General features: G+C 39.0%; 1 protein-coding gene across 5 annotated transcripts in view; it reads left to right on the top strand.

Moving 5' to 3' along the window:
* SAMD12 (sterile alpha motif domain containing 12) overlaps window positions 1-20,394 on the top strand; it is a 99,751-nt gene that overhangs the window by 44,042 nt on the left and 35,315 nt on the right. For 2 of the 5 annotated variants that reach the window (XM_039366805.1, XM_039366801.1), the window contains one exon: window positions 16,185-16,284. In XM_039366805.1, coding sequence (XP_039222739.1) covers window positions 16,185-16,284 — 100 coding nt within the window. Of the gene's footprint in view, window positions 1-16,184; window positions 16,320-20,394 lie in introns of all 5 variants that reach the window. The other 3 variants (XM_039366802.1, XM_039366800.1, XM_039366804.1) reach the window with 2 other exon arrangements.

The raw sequence follows: 20,394 nt of genomic DNA, 5'->3' as shown, positions 1-20,394 counted from the left end.
GGGCACTCGGTCTCTAAAAGGTTCACCATCACTGGTATAGGGTCTCCTGCTCGACTGGGAGGTTGGACTAGAAGACCTCCAAGGACCCTTCCAATTCTATTATTCTGTGTTCTATTTAAGCCCTGAGAAAAAGCTACCCTTTTCAGTGCTTCAGAACGTAAATGCTCACCCCTTGTAAGAGTGATAAGCGCAAGCCAGTTGGAACATAGCAACATTATCCAGGTAACAATTGGTTTGCAAAGGAACAAACACCTAACCCTAAATCTAAACCCTAACCTCTGAAAGACAAAGGAAATCCTCATCATAATTCTCCGTGCAATATAGTGATTGAAGTGTTGGGACATGAAACTCAGTGAATGACTTTGGGTCAGTTCCTCACTCTCAGATCAATCTCCCTCTCTGGAAAACAAAGGGAAATTTCCATATAAATTGGCTTGAGCTTCTAAAAAACCTAGGTAGAAATCTAGCAGATAGACAATTATACTAACTATTGGAGAAAGACAGAGGCATCTTCCCATGACTGTGATTGATTTCTTCAAGACATCTGGATAGCTTGGTGGAGGTTAACTTCTGGATTTCCTGTTGCTTTCTGGATTTTTCTTAATCACCTGGCCAAATGTTATATTACTGCCTGGACATAAAACCAACAACACAGCTTTTAACAGATTGGCCAAGAATGACTGATGCTTTCTCCAAAAGTGCTTTCCAGCCAACCTATCCAGGTTTCCTCTGCCATAGGCTGAACACCACAGGTGCCTCTGCATCTTCCCTTTGGGTGGCTTTTTTAGAGCACCCCCTTTGGCCTCATGCAGGCAAAGCACTTCCATATTGTTATGCAGTGCACGATCAGAGCTTTGGAGTGGATGTTGTATCTGCACCAACATGACCTGCTGCCATATGGGCTTTATAAAAACAGAGTTAAGTTTTATACATTCTGTAAATGATGAATGTAACAGCAGAATGAATAGGAGCATAAAGGGCCTTACTGGAAAACAGGCTTTGGTGTGTGTATGTGTGTACTGTATGTCATGATGAAAGGCAAGTTTGTTCATAGAATGATTGGCGTGGTTGGAAAATAGGCAAATGATTGTAGTTCCCTCCCAAGCGATCTGTCCATGGTCCTGAAAACTTCTATTCAACTAGGCTTCTTCATGCTGTGGGTACATTTGTTCCATTTCAGCCAGAGAACCCAATTTCTTTTTGAGAGCATGATGGCATCATTGTTTACTACAGTTTATCTTCGCCTTCTTCCAAAGAACTCTTAGCAATGGAAGAAGTTCAAGTTTCAATATTCTGGCTTCCAATTTTTTTTTAAATACTGCTGTGAGCTATAAACATATACTCAAAAATCTTAACATTTTGTGTCATCTAAAAATGATGTATATGAAGACTTTGAATTGAATCCAGTATGATTAATCTAAAATCTAATCAACAGAAGAAAAATATGCTTTGTTTGTTGGGTGTCAAATAATTAATTCTCTTCTTTAAGAGCTTCTTGCTCTCTTTTGAGTATTAAGTCCAACTCATACTTTGGCTCCAATAAACAGAATAACAGAGTTGGAAGGGACATTGGAGGTCATCTAGTCCAGGGCTTTTCAACTGGTGGTACATGTATCACCTGTAATACTTTGCCACGTGGCAGTTGGTACGTGACTGCTAGCCAAGTGTAGCGGGGGAGGGGAATGAGCCGAAGTGACCCAAGCCTGAGGGAGAGGCAGCTGCAGGACTGTCTGGGCATGGCAGAAGCCCCAGGAGCCAGCATGGCTCCAGCTGATTGGCTCCAGCTGATTGGCGCTTCCAAAAGCAGCACAGAGCTGGAGGTGAACTGAAGAAAAAGGGGGGGAGGAGAGGAGAGGCTATAAAAGGAGGTGGTTTGGGCGGAAAAGGGAAAAATAGACAGTAGGGAAAGAGAAGGAGAGGTCAGCAGGCAGGGAGGAAACAGGGACAGAGAAGAAGAAGAAGCTGTTGCTGGAAGAAAAAGTTCCCTGGTTTGTTTTCTCCAGCCAGAAGAATGCAATCAGCGCTGATGAAATGAAAAGCCAGCATGTTGGAAAAGAGGTGGGTTTATTTAGTTCTGGATCAACTGGCAGCTTGACTGGGTTACCATAAGGATTTTTGTACAGTTTTTACAGCGTTTTGTCATTCAGAGGCTCCTTTGTGTGCTTTGGTTATTTGAATGTTTTAGTCTGTATTTTAGGCTAGCAATGAGTCCAAAATGTTGGCTTCCATAGGTTTAATTCCTTTAAACAAATGTAATTAGTTTTACCCCCTTATCTTGAGTCTGTGTATGGCTTTTAGCAAGTTTTATTTGAAGGTAAACAGGCTTAATTTAAGGCTAGCGCTTTTCGCAGTTGCTGGAGCCTTTCAGTCTTGGGTTACAACATTGTAACACGCCTGAGGCAGCTTAAAGAAAAAAACCTGGAGTTTATGTGTTTCTTTATTTTGTGAGCTTTTCTTGCTTTGCACTTGATTCCTGTGTCTTTAAGGGTACAGGGGAGGGATTGGGGGTGCGTTCTTACTACACTGTGAAAAGAGCTCAGAAGGGAGAGAGGAAGAAGGGCCAACCAACTAGCTCAGGGGTCTACAAACTTAGCAACTTTAAGACCTATGGACTTCAACTCCCAGAATCCAACTATGATGGCTGAGGAATTCTGGGAGTTGAAGTCTAAAAGTCTTAAAAATACCAAGTTTGAAGACCCCTGAGCTAGCTGGTAGTGTTGCATATTGATAAACATGGATAAATTCATCATACATTTGTCAGTGCAAAGGGAAAGTGATTCAGCAAAGGAACAGCCACCAAAGAAATTAAAACTGGTACTTTGTTGGTTAGTCAGGTTTGACTATTGATACCCCTTTAAAAAACTAAAGTTACAATATGTGAACCAAATTATTGCTTGCTGCTCCAACATTGTGCTTCAGATCTTTGCCATCTTGAAGTACAGATGCTTGGGTTAAAGAGGAAGGAAATAACAGTAAATAAAGTTGTGGAAATGCCCGCAAGTACATTGATCTTTGAAAAGCATGTTTCATAGAAAGTATTGTAGAGATAGATTTTACAAAATCATAGATTAAACTTTGCATAGTTATTAAGAGTTTGACTTGAGTGCTCATGTGACTTGAGTGCTCATGTCCCCATCTCTGGAACATGCATTCAAATATTGCACAAGCTATCATTTTTGTTTAGTTTTGTTTTTATTATTACTATTATTGAAAGTGTGATATAACTTTTTTTCTTCTTGGCACAGAAGAACAAACAGAGCATGAAATTAAGTGTCACATATTAAATATGATGATCTAACTTCCTCTTTTTGTTTGGGTTGTGATCTGGACATTTTTTATTGTGTTTGAAGAGTTTAGGTAAATTTTTTGTCACTACTCTGGAAAGAAATGTATGTTGAGGAAAGTGATTTAGGAAGTAGCTTGAAATATTTTTTTAGGTTTTTCTTTTAGTAAAAGAATTAGCAATCTGTAAAGACGTACTAAAGATGATAATTCAAAATCTATTAGACAATAATTCTCATAGTTTCTAGTCAGTGTAGCTCATTTGGAAAGCAGAGATCAAGGAAGATGAGCACAAATAAAGGAGAACCTGTTTGAGATTGTTCCATTTTATTGGTGAGAAAGCTACAGAAAATCCAGAGTGTTTCCTTGCAAAATATTATTCACTCAGTGAGAGAAGATGATATTCAATGATAAAATGTGCATTTCTTCTCAGGTAGAAAATAGAGTATGATAAAGTGTTATACATAATAATAATAATAATAATAATAATAATAATAATAATAATAATAATAATAATAATAATAGTAGTAGTAGTAGTAGTAGTAGTAGTAAAGTTGGAAGGGACCTTGGAGGTCATCTAGTCCAACCCCCTGCTCGGGCAGGAAACCCTACACCATTTCGGACAAATGGCTGTCCAGTCTCTTCTTAAAAACTTCCAGTGTTGGAGCATTTACTGCTTCTGGAGGCAAGCTGTTCCACTGATTAATTGTTCTCACTGTCAGGAAGTTTCTCCTTAGTTCTAGGTTGCTTCTCTCCTTGATTAGTTTCCACCCGTTGCTTCTTGTCCTGCCTTCAGGTGCTTTGGAGAATAGCTTGACTCCCTCTTCTTTATGGCAGCCCCTTTTACAACTACTGGTAAAAAGTTGAAACTGTGGCTTCACACACATCTACAATACCTCTGATGAACCTTCTTTTTATCTGAGGGATCTGCATAACTGAATTCCATTTTTTTTTCATTTTGAGACAGGAAGTGTGGGAACAATGCAATATAAGCCTTTTTTTTAAAGTTTCTTCTTGCCTCCTTCTAAGATTTGAGAGAGGCCCAAGGTCACTCAGCTGGCTTTGTATCTATGATGGAATTGGAACTCACAGTCTCCAAGTTTATAGTCTGACGCCTTAACCACTACACCAAACTGGCTTTAATAAAACCTAAAATATTATCTAAGAAGCAAAGGGGAAAAAACATCCCAAGCCCTGAAAATCTGAACTTTGTCTGCTTGCCATTTATAAATTTGATTCGAGTTAAACAGATATAAAATATATTCTGCTTTTGGTTGTTTGTTTGTAGACATTTCATTATCCATGTAGGTACTGTAGCAGCATTTATGAGATTACCTAGACAGGTAATCAAACATTTGCAAACAAACAACCAAGTTAAGAGTCATAAAGGACTCCACAGTTCTTCCCTGAGCTACATATATTCTCTTCTATTGGAAAAGATATGAAAGCAAGGAAAGTCTTCCAAAAGATCTCCAAACCAAATCCCAGTTTTGAACTGGAATGCTAAAGGATAGTATAGATAGTAATCAATTCAAAGAAGATCAAACCAAGGTGGAAGGAGTATTTATAGTAGAGATGTCAACAATTAAGAAACCTCCAGTATTTGAAGGTGAAGATAGATCAGTGTTCTGGTTATCACAAATCAAAAGACTGCAGGACTTGATAAAATATCTACATAAATATGTCAAACAATAGAAGAAATATCTGTAAAACTTCTAACCAAACTACATCACCTAATCTGGAGAACTAAACAGTTGCCAACATATTGGAAGTAATCAATCTACATCTGTGTACCAAAGAGGGAAAACTTACTAAACTATCATACAGTATTCTTAATTTCTTCCAAAAATATTGCTTTGGATCATCCAATGCAGATTGGACAGCAAGGGAGATGCTAGATGATCAAGCTTGCTTTAGAAAAGACCAAGGAATAAGAAACATTACTGATGAGGAAGACAGAATATTAAGAAGTCAACCTGTGTTTCATTGATTATAGAAAAGTCTTTGATTGTCTGAACCATGTCAGAACCTGCTTAAGAAAATGGGAACTCCAGAATATCTCTTTATTGTCATGCAAAGGCTACATATAGGTGAGGAAGCCACAGAGCATGGTGAACAAAGCAGGGTGAAATAAACTGGCTCCCAGATTGACTAAGGAATGATAGAAGGCTGTAAATCTTCTTATTTATTTAAGCGATATGCTAAATGCATGTTGAGGGAAGCTGGATTGAAAGAAGATGAATGTAGATTTAAAATAGGAGAAAGAAACATCAATAACATGTGCTGTGCTAATGACACTGTTTTAATAGCTGAAAATGCAAATGATCTTCAAGCTCTAATAATTAAAGTTTAAGGAGCACGGTGAAAAATGGGACTAAGATTAAATATAAAAAGACCAAACTAATGACAGGTATTGAGTTGGGGATATCGTCTACTTTTTAAGATCAACTATCAACTGTAAAGTAAACTAGCAGTCAAGAAATATGCCATAAATTAGCACTTAGTAGATTAGTAATAAAGGCTTTAAACATGTTATACCAAGGCTGTGATGTGTCTTTACCCACAAGGATCAGAATCATGCAGGCAACGGTGTGGCATTTTATGAAAGTGAAAGTTGCATTTTGAAGAAATAGGAAAGAAAGATTATTGACATGTTTCAACTTTGGTGTTGGACAAGATTCAAGATACTATGGATAACCAAAAAACAAATGATCATCAAACAAATCAAGCCAGACTTCTCACTTGAGGCACAAATGACCAGGCTCAAATTATTATATTTTAGGCATATTATACAAAGTCATTGCTCTCTTAAAAAATGTATAATGCTGGGAAAGGTGGAAGGAAAAAGAAGAGCCTGACCAGCACAAGGCAGATGGAGTCAGTTATGCAGTGACTCTAATGGAAGATCTGAAAGTTCAGATTAGAGAAATATAATTCTAGAGAAAAAAACTTCTGTGCGATCATGATTCGATGATGCATATTTATCATCATTTTCCTTGAAGTGACTATTAAAAGCAGCTAATAAAATGAAACAGCAGGATTGAAAATGTTACAACAAAATTAAAAATGATCACATAATTACTAAAGGTCTAGTGGCTTTTCTAAATACTGAGTTGATGGAAGATCAAATACAACTTCTGAGGAAGGATTTTCCTGCACGGCAGAAAGATGGCAAAGGGATATGCAAAAAAAAAAAAAAGATTCTTCTGCAGATCTTCATGGTTGCCCAAAAGAAGTGGTGTCCTAGAGCAGTGTTTTTCAACCTTAGCAACTTTATGTTTTGTGGACTTCAATTCCCAGAATTCTTCAGTCAGCATGCTGGCTGGGTAATTCTGGGAATTGAAGTCCACATGTCTTAAAGCTGCCAAGGTTGAGAAACACTGTCCTGGAGAGTAATCTCCTAGGTTTTTTATATTCAGTAACTCCTAGAATTAGTAACATGCACGATAATTCTCTCTGCTTTTATTATTGCTCCAATCTCTGAAACCCTCAGTTTTCTCCCTTAAATAATTAAGGATGGCCCTGACCTGCACTGCTCTATGGTTTTATATCAGAGCAGTTGTCCCATTAACTTTGAGATCAGTTGACTTTGCTTATGATATAGTCTTCTGGACCAAGCTGTAGAATGGCCCTGCTTTAAATGGAGCTGTGGGAAAACTGCTGTTGTTATAAGGAAGACCCAACTTCAATTCCCCAGGGTTCATTGAAATAAAATTGCACTTTCAGGCTAGTCTACCCTCTACTCAGGGATCCAACACAGGCCATTTCCTGTTAAAAACAGCCATATAGCTTTGTTTAAAATGGCGTCTATTTTTAACTTCCAGAACATGAGGGGTTTTTTTAAGAGAGAGAAAAATCGATGCTTTTTTTTAAAGAAGAGAAAAGAAAAAGAATGAGCAAGGTACATGTCCTTGAGGAGAAGAACTGTAGAACAGTTTAAGGAGGCCAGAAGTAGCTTCTAGTAAGTATTTTGACACTTCAGCATTAATTTATCACCAAGAATGTATTTATGCTTAAGACAAGAAGGCTTAGTTGTTTTTTCTTTAGATGGTTGCTAATGGACTGTTTTAAAATTTTAATAGCCATTGGACTGTATTCTTTTGTATTTGATGTCTTTATATTAATAGCAAAATAAAAGTTGGAATGTTTGTATGTTACTGAAATCTTGGATTTATATCAAGTACTATCTCTCTTAGACTGGAGATCTGCATTTTGTTTAATAGCATTGCTGAACCACAAGCAATCTGAGACCAAAAATGTTGTGAATATTGAATGTTGAAAGTCCCTGTAAAATAGACACTGGGCCATTGCCAGAATGCAGACCACTTTTGACTAGTGCGTTCACTTTGAGTCATGTAACCAGGCAGAGACAGGATATGCAATAATTTAATTTAATTTAATTTAATTTAAGCTGGAAGGGATCTTGGAGGTCTTCTAGTCCAGTCCCGTGCTCAAGCAGGAGAACCTATATTATTTCAGACAAGTGACTATCTAGTCTTTTCTTAAAACCTCCAATGATGGAGGGCCCACAACGTCTGAAGGCAAAGCTGTTCCACTGGTTAATTGTCTTCACTGTTAGGAAGTTTCTCCTTAATTCCAGGTTGCTTCTCTCTTTACTCGGTTTCCAACCATTGTTTCTTGTCCTGTCCTCTGTGCTTTGGAGAATAGTTTTACACCCTCTTCTTTGTGGCAGCCCCTCAAATACTGGAATACTGCTATCATGTCACCCCTATAGTCGGCAACGACTGGCAGAGTAAAATCCACATGGACTCCTTTACCTTTATTGAGAAAACATTCCTAAGAACACAGTTAAACCAGAACAGCAGTTCTGTGGTGTAGCCAGTTGTCTAATTAGTTGATGGGCTTTTCTTTGCTGGTTGTGTTTGATGAAAATTGCTGCACTGAACAGAAGGTGCTAAAGGGCCTAAATAATCCTCTTCAGCTCTATAATAATAATTTAAACTAGTATAAATAATCCTCGACTTACAACCATAATGGAGACTGCCCATTGCAATAGTAAGTCGGGATGATCATAAAGTGCATCACCCATCATGACTGACCTGATTTTATGACCCTTTTTTGTGGCAATTATTAATCATCATGGTTGTTAAGGGAATCTGCAGTTATTAAGCAAATCCATTGTTCACTATGGGGCACTTTTTCTGAAAACCAGAAGTAAATGCTGGTTTTAGCAAAAACATAATAAATCATGCTCATGGGGACTGCAGGACACTGAAAACAGCTGTAAATGCAGATCAGTTGCCAAACTGTCCAAAATGTGGTTACGTGACTGTGTGTGTGTGTGTGTGTGTGTGTGTGTGTGTGTGTGTGTGTGTGAGAGAGAGAGAGAGAGAGAGAGAGAGAGACTCAGGGGGGCTCTCATAACTTTGAATGGTCACTAAGCAACTGGTTGTAAATCAAGGAATACACGTGAATAGAATTAGAATAGAATTAATAGAATAGAATAGAACAGAACAGAATAGAAAGGGACCTTGGAGGTCATCTAGTCCAACCCCCTGCTCAGGCAGGAAACCCTATACCATTTCAGACAAATGGCTGTCCAGTCTCTTCTTTAAAACATCCAGTGTTGGAGCATTCACAGTTTCTGGAGGCAAGTTGTTCCACTGATTAATTGTTCTAACTGTCAGGAAATTCCTCCTTAGTTCTAGGTTGCTTCTCTCCTTGGTTAGTTTCCATCCGTTTCTTGTCCTGCCTTCAGGCACTTTGGAGACTAGCTTGACTCCCTCTTCTTTGTGGTAACCCCTGAGATATTGGAACACTGCTATCATGTCACTAGACATACCCAATTTCAGAACTATTCCTTATATGTTTTAGCCTTTAGTCTCCTGATCATCTTTGTTGCTCTTCTCTGCATTCTTTCTAGAGTCTCAACATCTTTTTTACATCGTGGTGACCAAAACTGAATATAGTATTCCAAGTATGGCCTAACCAAGGCATTATAAATGGTATTATCATTCTGTTAATGCATCCTAGAACTGTGTTGGCTTTTTTGGCAGCTGCAGCACACTGCTGACTCATATTTAAGTGATAGTCTAGTAGGACTCTGAGATCCCTCTCACAGTTACTACTATTGAGCCAAGTACCAGTGTCAGAGTCAGTTTCAGAGCATTTAAGATGTGTGGACTTCAACTCCGAGAATTCCCCAGCCAGAAGTAAATCATAAAAGTGATGAGATTGTGAAACACTGATTTAAACACATATTTGCTCATTGAAGATAACTGATCATGTAGAAAAATTAAAGCAGAGCAAAGTCCTGATGTAATACTCAGCTGAAAATGAAAATGATATTGGAAATATGTTTTGTCTGCTACTGAAAATGTAGAATTTCTGTGCCATGACCATTTGATTATGACTTTCCTGTTGTGTCCTTCATAGCATACTGAAAAAGCAAAATGTTGGCTTCCTGTGGATGTGCAAAGCAGTCATGACTTGAAATTGCTTTAAAGAATTTTGCCTTGCAGCATCTGTATTCATGCATAATGGGAACATTTAAAATAGCCTTGCATGAAAACACACACATATTCTTATACAAGCAAAGAAGAAGAAACCATTATGTGCGGAACTGAACACGATATACAACAGATTGTCATTTGAAATAGCGATTGGCAAGCTCCCCAGGCAGAGAGGTTGAGTTCCAGATTTTAAGTCACTGCTTTTCTATCCAAAATGAATCGGTGATTTACTCCACTCCAAAGTGGATTGTTGGAAATGAGCCTGTCTTACTCAGAGACAAGGAGGGATGGTGGAGAATGCTGCAGTGAGGGTAGTGCCAGGGTTCAAGTGCTTGAACAAATTTACTGGGTCATACATCTCTCCATGATGGGTCATCTCCAACACATAAACATTCATTCTTCCAAACTTGATTGAAGACACAGAGAATCATAGAGTTATAGGATCAGAAGGGAGCGTGGAGGTCTTCTAGTCCAACCCCCTGCTCGAGCAGAAGACCTTGTACTATTCCAGACAAATGGTTGTCCAATCTCTTGAAAATCTTCAGTGATAAAGCACCACAACCTCAGAAGACAAGCCATTTCACTGATTAATTGTGTCAGGAAAATTCTCCAGGCTGGATCTCTCTGTCAACTCTACAATGAACCTGGCTGTAGCCATTTCCTTTGTTCTAAGTTGCCACAGGATTGGGAGGCGGATGAAGGATTTCTACTAGTTAAAACATTTTACTGTCCCGTGGGAACCAAGGTCATTTCTGTCATTTAGATAGGGGCATGGGCAGTGGTGGGATTCAGCTGGTTCGCACCACTTTGGCAGAACCAGTAGCTAATTTTTTGTTGTCCAGGCCAGACTTCCAGAAGCGGCATCCACACAGAGAACTGGTTGTTCACATATTTGAATCCCACCACTGGGCTTGGGGCATTTAGTTAGAAAGCCCACAAAACTCTTCTATTGGGGAACATAGCTGATTGCATAGCTCTGGGGTAGGAAGTTCAACTTTGTAATATTGTTGCTTCTGAAGGGAACTTCAGACTTGGTTTCACTTTTGACCGTGCTGATGCTATGTAACCAATAAACATGTTCCTTGAGGAAATCTCAAGCCTCGGAGTTCTGATTTATTTGGTCTTGTATATCGGAACCTTGACAATCTTTTTAATGAGTTTCCATCCTTTTACTTCTGGTCTGGTTTGCTACTCGGGTGCTTTGGAGAATACGTCAACCTCCTTTTCTCTGTGACAGCCACTTAAGTACTGGAAGATAACTATGTAGGACATTTTTGTACTACTCTATTCAGATGAGGCAGCAATACTTTCAAGAATACTTATTGACTTGGGTAGACTTCAACTCCCAGAATTCCCCAGCCAGTTAGTCCACCCATCTTCCAGTTGCCCAGGTTGAAAAACACTGCTCTCTATTCTCTATAATGCAATGCAGTTTAAGGGGGAGGGGACCATTTGACAGCTGTGTAACAGCTGCTTAGCAGCAAAATATCGACTGGAAACGATAAAAAAAATAAATGGCTGAAAAGAACTGAAGCCTAAGAAGACTTAATGTTCTCCAGAACCTCTGAGCAAGAAATCAATCCAATTAAATCTTCTCATGAACCTGATGTATGAAATTCAGATAATCAATACTGCAAGTAAACTGCATAGCCTGATTAAAAATAACCTTGACTGTATACAGCTGAGGAAATGCTTGCTCATCATGGTATTATCTGTTGTTTACGCAATGTGCAGAATCTACAAGTTGAATAAAATTAACAGAAGATGGAAAACACTGGGTTTTAATATGAGGATAATAATTTGAGGCAGCACACAGTTCACGGCTAGATCTTGAAATGGGCACATTAGGAAAGCAAGAAATTAGCATGGGTTGTTTGGTAAATATCATCAGAATATATTATCTGTCTAGCATAACTTGACCTCCCAAAAAGGATTTCAAGCAACATTGTGGTCCAGAATGATTAATTTGACTGCAGCGTCTGATTCAAGAATAGTTTATAATTTAAAGTCCCATAATAGATTAAGAGATAGTTACGGAGTAGCTGCTTAAAATTACAGCATTAACAATGATGATGGGACACTAATGAGTCACTATACAATAAATTGAAACAGTAAAAGTAATAACATTTAAAAGTTGTATGCACAAAGAGAGGAATAAATTGGGTGATAAATTTGTTTCTCTTGCATGGAGTTTGGAAGCATTTAATCCCCATTTCATGAGTCTCTCCTTATTCTATGTAGGGAAAAAAAAGTTTCATGAGATTGTTGATGTTGGGGCAGTACAACAAATAGAATGGAATGGAATGGAATGGAATAGAATAGAATAGAATAGAATAGAATAGAATAGAATAGAATAGAATAGAATAGAATAGAATAGAATAGAATAGCTTTATTGAGCAAGTGTGACTGAACACACAAAGAATTTGTCTCCAGTGCATAACTTCTCACTGTACATACAAACAACAAAGTAATATAATAATAAGGGTTAGGGTTCTCTAATAGGAGAACGTAGTAGAAAAGATGAGAAGGATAATAGTTATACAGCCATACTACATGGGTAAATATCCTTAGAAATAAGACAGTACTGTGATAATTAGGTTTACAGCAGAATGATGGCATGGGGAAAAAGCTGTCTTTGTGTCTAGTTGTTTTGGCATGCAATGCCCTATAGCAGCATCCCAAGGGGAGGAGTTGAAAAATTTTATGTCCAGGATGTGAGGGGTCTGTGGATATTTTCTCAGCCCTCCTTTTGATGTGTGCAGTATACAGGTTCTTAGTGGTAGGCAGGCTGGTTGCAATTGTTTTTTCTGCAGTCCTGAGTTGATGGAGAAAGAACTTTCTTTGTTGTGGCTTTTTAATGATAGTTCTAATGTTAGATGTCCATTATAGTACAAGTTTCACAAGTCAGTTTAAGAAACTTTTTGTGTGTCTGTGTGTACATGCACGTCCATGTGTGTCTTTGCTTTTACTTCAGTTCTTGGCTGAACTAGTTCCCTGAAGTAGTCAATATTTCAGAAGTGATTTACCATTGCCTCCTTCCTTGGGCTTGAGAGAGAACTGGCACAAGGTCACCCAGCTGGCTTTGTGCCTATGGTAGGACTAGAATTCACAGTCTCCCAGTTTCTAACTCAGTGCCTTAGGAACTGCACCAAACTGGTTCTCATTTAGGAGACCAGTTGGAACAAATTTGATCTTAGCTTTTGAGGCCAGGCTTGCATTTAAATGGGACCTTCTCCCAGAAGTTGAAAATGTCTGTGTTACCCATCTTGGTTTCTTTTCAAAGAAAGGGCAGGATGGCAGGTTTGGCTTGGCTTGTTTGTTTCACTGAGATTTCAGCCTTGGGACAGGGAATCCCATGTACTCAATGGGTGCACTTTCAGGTCACTGACAGGAGAGAAGATCCTCTCTTCCATGTTCTATACTGAAGTCTTTGGAATCTCCAGGTTCTGACTGCTTTTTTTGTAGGCTAGAAGAGCTGTGGAAGAGGCTGTGCATCTGTCATTCAGTAACTGTTGCTTTCTATAACATTGTCTACAGTGACTACAAAGCATTTCCTTGGTGGAAAAAAGGTCATAGGACAACAGCAGAAGACTGTAGGGCAGCTACAGCAAAATTTGTTATTTTGGAGGTAGATGGGAGTAAACAATCCTACTGTGGGGGCCTGCTGGAGTCCTGCAGGTCTCTAACCACCCAAGATAACTCTTGTATGTGGCTTAGAATATCACATGACAGATCTCCAGTTATATTAACTGGGAAAATACCATCTTTGGGCCGGTACATTTTGGACCAGTTTTACATTGTTTAAATAATAACTTGTTTATGAGATGGAGACATTGTTTTGAGGACATGTTCTTGGCAACTGTAAGTGTGGTGTCTTCATGCTGTGGAAATCAGGCTGTTTAGATGAGTTCTTCCACTATTAAATCTACATGTGTTGGCAACTTCAGTTACATATTCAGTGACCACCCTCTTCCCGCTGTTTAATGCAGCAATAATTCATATCATTTGGCAACCGCTTTGTAGGAAGGTGTGGCTCTGTTTTGTAAAGAGATGATTTCTTTATGTGCATCATTATGAATCTTGCCTCCCTTTAAAAGTAAGAAGTTTGTTCCTCTAACTGCCACATGTAGGAAAGAAGAAGAAGAAACAGGAAGTGCTAAATGGACTCTTAATAATGATGTTGCAGAGGAGCTTAATTGCTCCATGGCTTTAATCTACAAAATACTATAATCCAGCCCAAATAGACTTGTGAACATGAATCCCATACTTAGTCCTTTGGCATGGTTCCCTATCATCCCCTAAGCACTCATTGGAACCTGTTTAGTATTCTTAAACAATTATGCTGGTTGCTGGTCCATTTCTGCGCACAAATTTATATGCTGGCACTCATTTTCATAATCTTTTGTGATCTGAGATTAGGTAAAAGCACTCTTGAGTCAATTTTAAATCCAGACTCTTATACAGTGTTCTTGGCTATGGCTAGAATGCCAGGACCACCACTTGGCTGTAAATCACTGACCCTCAACTTTAAATCCTTTAGCCAGGTTGCCAGAGACATTTCTCAGTGGCAGCAACCAAAAATGGGTTGCTATTGCTTTCTTTATGAACGTTTCCTGACTTCACGGACTAACGTACAGCCCCAAGACTTTTGGATGGTCTCCCACCTTGTATTAACCAGATCTGATTCTGTTCATTTTTTCAAGATCAACCAAGATTGGCTAGGAGCTTGCGAAGATGTTCTGGGGCAAGGTGGTCAATGAAGCATTGCCAACTCCCCCCCCCATAAAATATCCTTTACATCTTAGTCCTCCCTAATCACCTCCATCCCCACAAGCTTCCTGAAGCCTTTACACCTTTCTTTCTTAAATCTTATGGTTCTGCAACTTCCCATAGTTATAGTTTCATTGCTTTTTCGATTTTTCTCAAGGTTGACTCAGCCTTCCATCCTTTTGAGGTCGGTATAATGAGGACCCAGACTGTTGGGGACAATATGCTGACTCAGTAAACTGCTTAGAGAGGGCTGTAAAACACTGTGAAGCAGTATATAAGTTCTATTGCTATTGTTATTATTGTGCCCTGATGATTTTACTTTGACTTCTTCACCCATTTGTCTTTCACTCATGTTTTTGGTAAGTCAGGATCAAAGGAAACTGCCTTGCTATGAAGTCAGAGTTTTTCTCTAAACAGCCCTGTATTGTCTACTACAAAGGTGTCCATGGCTGGCTGGGGAATTCTGAGAATTGTAGTCCACAGGTCTTAAAGTTGCCAAGGTTGGACAGCTCTGGTGTACTCTATCAATGCCTAACTCATCTCAAAGTTTGGGCTCTCCTCCACAGCAATCCAGATTGCTGATACCAAGTGTGTCTGAGAAGGGGACATATCTCCCTCATTTTTCTCAGCAGGGAGGTCCTACACAACTTTTCAGTTGGGCACATTTGGTATTCTTCATTCCCCCACTCAAAAGGAGTGGTTTCCTACACAGAATTATGTCACCTTTGATCATTTGCCTAATGAATTAAAACTCATCCAATTAGTCAGCTAAAATTGCTTTAGTGATATGGCAGTCCCAGCAGCAATATTTCAAAAAGCAGGACTAGTAGGCCATTACTTGTCAGTTTGGGAAAGGCAAAAGTCCCAAGGTAATCTGCTTCTTTTTTTCAAGGGCAACCACTCCCAAATTCTGCCAAGTGCCGTGAAACAGATAGAGGCAGATTATAGATCCATGTATGCAAGAACCAGGAGATTCTAGACCTCAGAGGGAAATTGATGGACAGACATTTTCTCAAAGCTATTATTTCCAAGGACTCTTGGATGAGAAGACTGTTAGCCACAAGAAATCAGGAACCAGGATTGTTCAAATGAGTACAAGTTTACTCCATGCTAGCTCTCAAGAAGAATCTGAACTTCTAATGGTCAAGGGAAATTGGTGGTAGATAAGAGTTAACAGAATTCAAGGAAGGTTGAATTTAGATCTCTTATGGGTGGAAGGGATTCCAAACTGATGACATGCTTGACCCCTCCCCTTGGGCTTAGCCTGGTCATCTCCTACATGGACAACTGTTAACATCACTGAGATCAGCTTTCCAAAGGCTGATATTTCTTTGTGGCATAAAAAGAATCCATAGAGATGAATTGGAAATATTTGCTGATCACTCAAATGATTACTTGAACTGAATTTGAGATTTCTTTACCTGCCTTTAGAGTCTGAAATATCTGTAATATCCAGGGTTTATTAATTGTTAGCCACATGAAGAAGTATCTGATTAATCATAATCCTTTCATCCTTGACCTTTTCATGCAAAGTAGAAAATTTAGCTCTGCAGGATCTGATCATCCTGGCTCATGGTAGTGCACAAAATGCAGGTGGATATGTGAAGTGGAAGCAAAATCATCAGTTTAACTTTTGTTTAACTTATTTTATATTTCCAGTTTCATATTGTGAAGCTGACAAAGCCAGTGGCCCTTTGGACACAGCAAGATGTATGCAAGTGGTTGAAGAAACATTGCCCCAATCAGTATCAAATCTACAGTGAGTCATTCAAACAGCATGACATAACTGGTAAAGTATGAAAATATCAAACATATTTCACTTTAAAATAGATGTGCACATGTTTAATTTCTTCTAATGCCATATATGAGTAATTTGTTCTATATGGGGGTTCTGTTAGATAAAATGGATGTGATTCTCTGGGGCAGTTTGAGGACAGGAAGAAACAAACAGCGTGTGATGCAACATTATTTAAAGGAGTGATAAAAAGAAAATTTGCAATGAGGGAGTCATTCTGTGATTTAAAAAAAATCAGTTTTAATGGCCTTTTTGGGGAGTGAGGCATGACCATATTTAGGATGTGGTTTAAGAATAAAACTCAGGATGTAAATAAAAGTAATTAATATCATAGGGCTGGAAGGGACCTTGGAGGTCCCAAAGGTGTTTTTCCAAAAGACAACTGGATTGTCTTGGTTTGTTTCTTTGAAAATGTTTTGCTTGTCATCCAAGAAGCTTCCTCAGTTCTAAGTCTAACTGAAGAACATCCCAAAGGTGCTTTTTCATGAGGCACCTGGACTTTCTTTTTTCTCTTCGAAGACGTTTCGCTTCTCATCCAAGAAGCTTCTTCAGCTCTGACTGGATGGTGGGGAATGGAAGGATTTATATTCCTTGCAGACAACTGGTCATTTGCATTCTTTTAGAGAGTCATTGAGGCCACTTGGAGATTTATCTGTGTCTTCAGGGTCATCTGAGTAGTGCAAATGTGTGTGGAGCCTTCTTGGAACTGATGAAAGGACTGTGTTGTAGACTGGAGATAGCTGATGTCGTATCCCTCCCCCTCTGTTGAGGGAGAGCTGTTCAGTTTTGACATAGATGGCCTCTTTGACCCCTCTTTCAAACCAATGGTCCTCTCAGTCCAAAATGTGGACTTTGCTATCTTCAAAAGCGTGGCCTTTGTCTTTTAAATGCAAATGGACTGCTGAATCTTGTCCTGATAATATTCCTGATAATAACAGCTCTTTGGAAAGGAACATGTTTCATATATAAAGGTGTAGCTTGGTATATTTGGAAAGTGTATGTGAGTTGCATAGGTGTTAGGAATTGGAATTCATTATTGGCTATAACTAAAAGTAAGCAGGAGTTAAATTTCTGATACAGTATCATCTTCTAATCCAGGGGTCTTCAAACTTGGCCCTTTTATGACTTGTGGACTTCAACTCCCAGAATTCCTCAGCCAGGCATGCTGGTTGAGGAATTCTGGGAGTTGAATCCACAAGTCATAAAAGGGCCAAGTTTGAAGATCCCTGTTCTAATCCTTCAGTGCTTCTAGGTTCCTCCTGCCTTCCATGTTTTCTCTGAAGCCACATGGACCTCATCTGAAAAAGAAGAAGCAGGCTGCTCTTTTCTAGTTTCTGTCACTTTTGTTACATTTATTGAGCCCTAGCGATGCAGTGGTTAGAATGCAATACTGCAGGCTACTTCTGCTGACGGCTGCCTGCAGTTTGGCAGTTCGATTCTCAACGGCTTAAGGTTGACTCAGCCTTCCATCCTTCCATCCTTCCAAGGTCAGTAAAACGAGGACCCAGATTGTTGGGGGCCATATGCTGACTCTGTAAATCACTTGGAGAGGGCTGTAAAGCAGTGTGAAGCAGCATATAAGTCTAAGGGCTAGTCCTAATGCTATTCTTCTGTTGTCCCAAAAGCTAAGTGGGGTCTAAGGCTTGGCACTTGTAGAAATACCAGTGTTGTAGGCTAGATTGGGAAGCTATAAAACACTTCCTGGAAGAAGCCAATTCAAATTGCTTCTTTATGTGTTGCACCATTTACCTAAAGTGTACTCCTTTCTTAAATCCTTTTTAAAAGCAGAGGAGACTCCATGGTGTGTCTTTTGCTTGACTCCCTGTACTACCTATTTCCAGATTGGGATAAAGACCCCATGTCTTCACATAGAAATTCTGTGTTTATATTCCTTGTACAGGGGTTAACACAGGCTCATCAGATAATATATTCCTAAACTGTTTTCGGTCACAGTGTGTATCCTCTGTTTACCATTACTCTGAAGTGTAGTTAGATAACTATACTCTTAATAATTCAGATAATTTACTTGGAAACTAAGGTTTCTAACAACAAAAACATTTTAGTATAAAAGTGAAATATGTGGGTGGAAGAGTAGCAAACGTGCTTATTTTTTTATTGTATTTTTGAAAAGACTTTGATTGATAAAATGACCTGAGACCTGTTCTCCCAGGAATATTTATTAGACATATTTCTAGGCCACCACAATCAAAATGACTCTCAAAGGCTTACTTAGGAAAAATATATAAAACATACCCAATAAAAAGAAACACAATGGCAGTACAGCGATACAAATGAGCAACACTTTTTTCCTCTCAATGCAATTTTTTAAAAATGAAGTAGAAGAGAATAATTCTATGAAATTGCAAGAAGGGTGAAGTTGCATAAGCTATGCGTCTATTCCCTTGGTGCAAATCATGAGTAAAACTCAACTGGAAAATTTGAGTAGGATTTGTGTATCATTTTTGTATAACGCACCAGACATGGTTTGTCCTCCTTTTTTTTTAGTCCCCAGTGTCTGTGAAATGAAATGCTTTTGTAGATAAGCTCTAGAAGGAAATGCAAATAAGGAACTTTTCCAGATTAAAGATGATAATTTTAAATAATTGCAAAATTCAATCTATGAACCAGATCTTTGGGACAGGCAAGAATGGAGGAACAAACAATAATTTAATAAAACAACAATACTTCTGTTTAATATTTTATAAGATCTCGAAAATAAGATCTTTGGTGGTTGCCCCCCAGAATCATTGTTTCACCACTTAGAAAGTCTTCCTTGGAACATGATTCTTTGGACAAGACTTTTCTTGAATCCTTGGCTACAACTACTTCATTTACCTTTGCTATTAGGGAAGAAGCTGAGCTTATCATTTTATCAAAAGGCAGCTTCATGTGCCAGAAAGGAGTGTGTGTCTCTTCAAAACCTAAATCCAAATCTATACAGTGTACCTTTCATTAACAATGTACTTGAGATGTGACAGAGCCACAGGTTGCTAAATTGTGGGGTGGTCTCTGAGCTTGGTTGTTGAGCCATAGTGGCACGGTAGTTAGAATGAAATATTGCAGGCTAATTCAGCTCACTGCCAGCAGTTTGATCCTCACAACTTAAGGTTGACTCAGCCTTCCTTCCTTCTGAGGTTGTAAAATGAGGATCCAGATTATCAGAGAGGGCAATTTGCTGACTCTATAAAGTGCTTAGGGAGGGCTGTAAAGCACTGTAGGCGGTATATAAGTCTAAGGCAGTGGTTCTCAACCTGTGGGTCGGGACCCCATTTGGGGTCGAACGACCATTTCACGGGGGTCGCCAAACAACGCAGTCCGCCATTTTTTTCCCCTTTTCCTTAGCTGTGCTATTCTCTTTTATTCTATTGGCTTTTGAAAGACTCTCTTGAACAGAGTCTAATTCTATTGGCATTCAAAAGCCAATAGGAATTGCCCAGGTTGTCTCTGCCCTGCTGAACCTGCCAAAAGTCCCATTCTGCAAATGGTGCTGCACCAGTTGAGTAGTCCTCAATTTACGACCGGTTGAGTAGTCCTCGACTTACGACCGGTTGGGGGGTCGCAGCATTAAAAAGGTTGAGAACCACTGGTCTAAGGGCTATTGCTATTGTTTTCTTGCAGATTTTTTGTTGCCAGATGAACTGTAGTGTAGTGTACCACTGAAGATGCAACCTCGTCAATTAATGAAATATCTGCAAAATACAATCAAGTCCAGAGAGCACCAAGGGCTCCACAGAGAATAGGTGCAGCTCAACCCTAAACTACATATATTCTCTATTAGTTTCTAAATTCTCTGGCTGATTCCAGAGGGGAGAGGCCTTGAAAAATGGTTGCTCTAGTAGGGCACTAAGATATTTATTTATTTATTGCATGTATATGGCTCCCAACTTGAAAGAAAGTCAAAACCAACAAATACAAAAAAAACCCAGCACATATCATGAAAACCAAATGGGCAATAAATGGCCAATTCTGCTGAAGTATATTACAATTTCTAAAAATGGGGACACTACTCATTCTGACCCAAAGGCCTGGGTCTCTTTCTCAGACCAGCCACTTAATTCTTCCCATAATACAATT

The sequence above is a fragment of the Crotalus tigris genome, unplaced genomic scaffold, assembly GCF_016545835.1.
Source record: "Crotalus tigris isolate CLP2741 ecotype Arizona unplaced genomic scaffold, ASM1654583v1 scf7180000020376.317737, whole genome shotgun sequence".
Classification (NCBI taxonomy): domain Eukaryota; kingdom Metazoa; phylum Chordata; class Lepidosauria; order Squamata; family Viperidae; genus Crotalus; species Crotalus tigris.
Note: the sequence above shows the minus strand (reverse complement) of the source record. Positions and strands in the feature narration are given on the sequence as shown.